The sequence below is a fragment of the Theobroma umbraticum genome, unplaced genomic scaffold (genome assembly GCF_002168275.2).
Source record: "Theobroma umbraticum cultivar Fairchild unplaced genomic scaffold, ASM216827v3 scaffold_44.0, whole genome shotgun sequence".
Lineage (NCBI taxonomy): Eukaryota > Viridiplantae > Streptophyta > Magnoliopsida > Malvales > Malvaceae > Theobroma > Theobroma umbraticum.
This window is the reverse complement of record NW_018397255.1, coordinates 8,303,064-8,310,113: the sequence shown is the minus strand read 5'-3', so window position 1 is coordinate 8,310,113 and position 7,050 is coordinate 8,303,064. Positions and strand designations below refer to the sequence as shown.

Genomic DNA, 7,050 nt, shown 5'->3' with positions numbered 1-7,050 from the left:
CTATACCTCTTTTCTGGCCTTTGGGTTTTGTTCTGCATTGGCTTCTTATCTTTTGCTCATTGAGAGTCCCTCTTGGATGCTAAAATAAAAGGCTTTTTCTTTGCTTCTGTGAATGCTCAAGGAAGAAGATCAAGGTAAATGCTTTCTCTTTTTGAATTACTTTTTCTGTCTCTTACTTGGATCACAAGTGATGCTTTTTCACAAGTTTATTCATTTTTCAATAGAAATGGAGTTCTTTTTTGGGGCGTATTTTTATCATGGAATGTTGAGTTAATTGTGAAATATTTATTGGTCTGCCTTGTTTAAAGAATGGTTTTTCTTGATTTGTTAAATGCATAAAAAAAGTAGTTTTTTTTTTAACTCAAGAAACTGTTAAAAATGTCATAAACTTCATTACATGTGGTATCAGATTCTCCTGCTATGTTTTATCCTTTTCTTTTTCATCTTTTTGGTTCTTTTAAGTGGGTGCAGATTAAGCTAAGAATCTTATGGAATTTATTATCTTTTTGGGTCTTCCGATTTGAGTGTAAGGATGGTTTTGATGAGCATGGATGAAATGTCAATCACATCTAGCCTATTCTGCATAAAATTTGATAAAAAATGCATCTATGGACTTTGAAAATTATTAAACATGTTGCTCATTTTGATATGTCTGGTGTTACATGACATGTTTGTGGTATGCAGAGAGGAATGCATTAAACTTTTGTCCGCAAGAGACTACATACAATTTTGACTGTTAAAACCCAGAAGATAAGATATGTCATCTGAAGGTGCCTTAAATGCTGAATTATCAAAGAAGACATCATTTTTGGGTCTAAAACTTTGGGTTTTGATTGGTATATCTGTTGGGGCATTTATAGTGTTGATTCTTTGTATTTTATCTATATGGGTTACATTTCGAAGGAGATCCAGAAGATCAGTAGACAAGTTCCCACTTTCTCAAATACCAAATGTCTCAAAAGATATCAAGGTTGACAAGGTTGGGGTTCAGAGCTTCAATGATCATCCTGAAAGTTTATTCCTTTCTGTTCATGATAAATCAAGTGATAAAAATTCAGAGAAAATGCTAGCTCATTTGGGGATAAGCAAATCGAGTGATCCTGATAATATCAGTCAATGTAGTTCAATTTACCATCATGAGAGAGGTTTTAGTTCCCATTCAGGGGAAGAAGGGAGCTCTGGAACAGTCCGAAAGCAGTCTGCATTGTCATGTGGAGGACTAGTAACAGCCTCTCCCTTAGTTGGTCTGCCAGAAATTTCACATCTTGGGTGGGGTCACTGGTTTACTCTTAGGGATCTTGAGCTCGCAACAAATCGTTTCTCAACAGAGAATGTGCTTGGAGAGGGTGGATATGGGGTGGTTTACAGGGGCAGACTGATCAACAGAACTGAAGTAGCAGTAAAGAAGCTTCTTAATAATCTGTAAGGATATCTTCTGAGACACTATCTTATATCTTTTAATGCAGTTTTTATTTATTTTGTAGCAATATTGGTGAATTGGATCTGTAGGGGGCAGGCAGAAAAAGAGTTTAGGGTTGAAGTGGAGGCCATTGGTCATGTTCGACATAAGAATCTTGTGCGGCTTTTGGGTTATTGCATAGAAGGAGTTCACAGGTGAAATTTGAATATGTTTCATCGATTTATTCGTCAATTTCATTGCAGTTTCGCTTTTAACCATAATTGTGTATTAATATGTGAATGCATGCTAGCCTTTCTCATCCTACCCCGGTCTTTATAGTTATTTGAGTTTGATTTGACTGCAAATCAGATTATAACTTTAATTGCTGGTTGATTTTATAGGATGCTGGTATATGAATATGTGAATAATGGTAACTTGGAACAATGGCTACATGGGGCAATGCGCCAGCATGGTACCCTTACTTGGGAGGCTCGCATGAAGGTTATTCTTGGTACTGCCAAGGCGTAAGTTCACCATTCAAACTTGAAGCTTTTTTTTTTTTTAATAATTTTTGTTGGATTTAAAAATTTTGAAGTGTGAATCTTTAAGTGCTTTTGTCATTCAAATAAAATATAGGTTTTATTCAAATTCTGACCATTTAACTCTCTTCTCTGGTTAAAGTAAAAAACATTAGATATTTTATTATTGCTAGAAATATGTTTCATCTTCTGATTAGTATTTTAATTGATGCCAGAAATAATTGGAAAAAGTTATCATTTGCCTTAAAAAACTGAGTGAGATGAAAAGCTGGTTTATATATTGGTTGCAGGCTTGCTTATTTGCATGAAGCAATAGAACCAAAGTTGTTCACCGGGACATAAAATCAAGTAACATCTTGATTGATGATGATTTCAATGCCAAGGTTTCTGATTTTGGACTGGCCAAGCTCTTGGGTTCTGGAGAGACTCATATCACAACTAGAGTTATGGGGACATTTGGGTAATTCTAAATTCTAATTCTCTCCAGGAACAATCTTTCACTGTATCTGAGTATCGTCTGATTGAAATTTTTCTACTGTGAATTTCAGTTATGTGGCACCAGAGTATGCTAATACTGGTTTGTTAAATGAGAGGAGTGATATATATAGCTTTGGTGTACTACTGCTTGAGGCTGTCACTGGAAGAGACCCTGTCGACTATGGGAGGCCAGCTAGTGAGGTACTATTCAATTCAGACTGACACTGTTTCTATCAAACTCTCCTCTCTTTCCCCCTCACAGTGTTTAGTTCTTTCTGTTCATATAACTTAAGCTAATTTGTGCAAGAATTTCTCATCAGCACACCATATGCATATTGCAGGTCAACCTTGTTGAGTGGCTTAAGATGATGGTTGGAACAAGAAGAGCAGAGGAAGTAGTGGATCCAAATCTTGAAGTTAGACCCACAACACGTGCACTCAAACGTGCTCTTTTGGTGGCACTTAGATGCGTTGATCCTGATGCAGATAAGCGACCCAAAATGAGTCAGGTTGTACGAATGCTTGAAGCTGATGAATACCCATTTCGTGAGGTATAAGGATTCTATTTGGTGGTTGATTAATATTATTTTCATGTCTATTTCTTTATGGCTTCTTTTCATGAAATATTTGTGTAATAGGTGTAGTGCATATCTTTGGCAATGAGATGTGCAAATTTTAGTACGTGAAATAGGTAGTTCTGTAGTCAGTATCTTTGGTACAGCATCAGTCCTTTGCATCCCCTGTCCTCCCTTCATTATTACATACTTTAAGGGAGAAACTGAAAAGAACGAACGAGAATCCACTAGGCAGAGAACCTATGCTATCCTGAGTAGGTGCTGGTGGGAATAATCTCTATATTTGTTATTTTAGTTTAATAACCATGGTATGATGCCTCAGCGCAATTCATGAAGTCTCTGAAATATTTTTGATGTTATATGAATTTCTGATGCTCAAGCTTGTAGTCATATTCTCACATGACATTTAGTATGATCTGGTCTTTACTCTTATCTATTACTTTATTTCTTTTGAATGAGCACATCCTATCTTGTGATACAAACAGTTCGATTCTTTTCATTTGGAAACCCAATCCTATCTATAAAACAGACAGCTGGTACCATGAAGGCTTTCATAACTTTCTACTTTCTACCAAATGACTGATGCAACAAAAGGAAACATGAATCATTAAATTATTTGTCATGTCTTTATCCTGCAGAGCTTTGTGGTCACGTCTGTACTCTGTTTAAAGTGAGATGATGACCATCCAGTGGAGATTTTCCTTCAATGATAAACCATTAAATGACAAAATTATGTGGTTTTGAATGTCCTCAAACTTTTTCCCTAGCTTGTGTTGGCCTTTTTTGTAGTTCCTTGAACCTTTCCCAAATTGGTCAAGATATTTCCATTCATTAACTGAGATATAAGGTTGTGTTTTTTTTTTAACTTTTTCTTATTTTTCTATGATCATCATGCAACGAGTTCCATTGACAAAGCCCTGATATAGAATTCTAAAATCTTATTCAGGACCGGAGGAACAGAAAGAGCCGTACAGCCAGCATGGAAATTGAATCAATGAAGGAATCAAACGATATGGAGAGCAAGGCAGGGGAATCACAGAGCAATGTGGCTGAGACGACTCACGAGTAGGACTGACAAAGCATGACTTGGTGAATAATTGTGTCAATTTAAAGCTTTCAGTAACCCATTGATACATATACATCCCAAAGTTTGTTTGTTTTGGAGAAATTTCCTGCTTCCATGGGAGGAATCAGCTTGAAGATAGCCCATTAGGATTTTGAATTACTGGCAGCTGTTTCTTTACTGCTTCCTTGGGCATATCACACATTTGGTCACCACCACATCAGGATGAAAAGCTGCTTTCAAGCAGATGAAAGGGTAACATCAGAAAGAGAGAGAGAGAGAGAGAGATAGAGGTTCTTGTTGTACAGGTGTGTCTCGGGGACCGGTGGGCTGTCTTTTATACTACTGTAAGATTATTATTTTTTATGTCTTTTTTTTTACCCCTGGGTTTCAATTACTGTTCTTTGGATGGTAATTGAATTTATATTTTATATCACTTTTTGCTCCTTTTTTTTAAATTTATTATTTGTACCAACCATCAAAGTATTGAAGAATCAATGATCATTTTCAGTGCCCTTTTTTCCTCTTTATACAGTAAATGCCTTGCACTTTGTTTACCCTTGTAATGATGCAAGAAAACCACTCCCACTGGCTTGGTTTCTCTTTACTTCACCTAGTCAAATCCTTTTTATAGACTCTTTTCTGTCTTAGAATTCATTTTCCATCATGATGCATTGTCTCCTCGGAGCTTACAGTAATCAAGCAGTGGTCCTAATGAATTGACTTGCTGTATAAGATTTCTTTATTAGCTTTGATGATGCTTTTCTTGAACGCTGGCCTCCCCACTGAGCGTATATTTCAAAAAGTAGACGTTAAGAATAGAAAACCTCTCAGAAGCTGAAACTTATATCATACAATACACGGTGTTTGCTAGTTCTGGTAAAACGTCATTTTAGATTAGACTTAGCGTTTCCAATTTAATAAAGTTAGATGGGATAGTTTGAATTGTGAAGTGTTCCATGTATGATGATGTTTGAATTATACCTTAAACCAGTTTCAGTTGAGTGGTCAAGTTACCGTTTGCATTAAGCAATTACATTTTTCCTATGGGCTGTGGTTTGTTATAATTCCCGCTTAGTGACCCTCTATCTCTCTTTATAAATAAAATCAAAAAAGAATAATTTTTTATTTAATTTTACTTAATTGAATCAGATAATATAAGATATCCAATTGTTTTCCTTAGCTTCTAAGGTTCGTTTTCGGGCTCTCTCGTTAGGGCTCGTATGAAGCCGAAGAGCAGGGTCCAGAGAATTTTTTTTTTGTTGACATTTTTGACTTTGTTTGGATCCTGGAATCTGGATTGGCACGTCTAATAACGTTGTCAATTGTTGGTGCTTCTCACGTACATGGTAGAATGCGTTACATGTTGCATATCCGAATATTTTGATAAACAGTAATAACATAAGTACATGTATTCTCTCCATTTAAAAAGTCAAATTTAAATCCCATTCTCTAAAACAGAAGAATCAAACCGATCCTAATCATGAGAATGATTCTACTTACCTATTAAAAACCCATAATATTATATAAATATATAACTTTTAGAGCTACCATTGTTCGTTGTATGCCTGCACTATCCTTTTATGATATTTATTATTAAAAAATTAGATGTAAATCTTGTCAACTTTAAAAGTTTAATTGGCGGTGAACATTTAAGAGTCAGAATGTTACAAAATTTAATATTCCTTATATTATGAGTACAAGGACATCAAATTTTGTTATATTCGTAAATTAGCCTTCATCATTTTTATTTGTAATATATATATATATATATTATACTTACATTACTGGGGTTTTTCTCCTTTCTTGACACATGCATTTCTTTTTTGTTATTTATCACCCTGTGATTTTTTTCTAATTTTAAAACAGATTAAATCATTAATTTCTATTGAAAGAATTATATTTAAAGAGAGATGGGTCTAAGTAAGCATTAAGGTGGCGTTTGGTATCAGGGATGTAAGCCACATTCCCTGCAATGTGGCTTATTAAATACTTACAGTGTTTGTTTTGTAACAGATCACTGCAATGTAAGATTGCAATGCAATCACATTGCAGCCAATGATGTAATGTGATTGCAGTCCAAAACAATGCAATCATATTACATTGCACTCTGCAATGTTCTAAAGACAATTTTACCTTTCAACTTTATTATCTTATTAAAAATATTTTATAATATTATAATTAAAATAATATATAATATAGAATAAAAATTAAAATAAAATAAATATAAAAAATTAATATTATATAATATAGATAAAACAAATTAAAAAAAATATATAATATAAAAAATATATTAAAGAAATGAAAATAAAATATATAAAATTATAATAATAAATAAAAATAAATATATGACATTAAAATATATATTTAAATATGATATTATATAAAAATTAATAATGTAAATATAAATATATTAAACATAAAATATAAAATATTATAATAATAAATAAAAATAAAATATATGACATTAAAAATATATTTAAAATATGATATTATATAAAAATTAATATAAATATAAATATATTAAATAAAAATATAAAATATTATAATAATAATAAAAATAAAATATATGATATTAAAAATATATTTAAGAAATGATATTATATAAAAATTAATAATAAAAATATAAATATATTAAAATTATATTTAATAATTAGGGTAATTTTGACAATTAGCATTACATTCCCACTAAAGTACTTGTAAACAACACTGCAATGTTATATTCCCTGTATTTTAATCATTATTTTACTTATATACCAAACACTGTAATGTTATTTTCCCTGTAATCACATTGCTTGCAATCACATTACCTATAATCAAATTGTATTGTAATGTACCAAACGCCACCTAATGATTTTGTGGACAAATATGGAGGTCAGGATATCTATCACACTTAGACCTGTCAATATGGGCCGGCCTGACCCAACCCGGCCCTAGCCCTTGTGGGTTGAAAAAATATGGGTAAGGCCGGGCCAGCCCATATTTTATATGGGCTAC

At 33.0% G+C, this 7,050-nt stretch overlaps 2 protein-coding genes across 2 annotated transcripts; both read left to right on the top strand.

Annotated features, from left to right (window-relative positions):
- The first annotated feature begins 757 nt into the window (after positions 1-757).
- Positions 758-2,402, top strand: LOC110429376 (putative receptor-like protein kinase At2g42960). The gene is given in 5 exon segments (XM_021445394.2): positions 758-1,422; positions 1,510-1,614; positions 1,801-1,923; positions 2,229-2,260; positions 2,263-2,402. Coding segments are annotated over 5 exon segments (1,065 nt in total).
- LOC149527636 (putative receptor-like protein kinase At2g42960) lies at positions 2,265-4,568 on the top strand. Its single transcript, XM_089785780.1, has 4 exons — positions 2,265-2,398; positions 2,487-2,616; positions 2,757-2,966; positions 3,937-4,568. The coding sequence occupies exons 1-4, from the start codon at positions 2,385-2,387 to the stop codon at positions 4,057-4,059; spliced, it is 477 nt and encodes a 158-aa protein (XP_089641906.1). The 5' UTR covers positions 2,265-2,384; the 3' UTR covers positions 4,060-4,568.
- Positions 4,569-7,050: the final 2,482 nt, after the last annotated feature.

Bases quoted from the DNA above. Each gene is read 5' to 3' on its own strand.
- LOC149527636 (XM_089785780.1), top strand. The intron at 2,617-2,756 runs GTACTATTCAAT...TGCATATTGCAG, and splicing joins ATGGGAGGCCAGCTAGTGAG to GTCAACCTTGTTGAGTGGCT. The intron at 2,967-3,936 runs GTATAAGGATTC...AATCTTATTCAG, and splicing joins ATGAATACCCATTTCGTGAG to GACCGGAGGAACAGAAAGAG.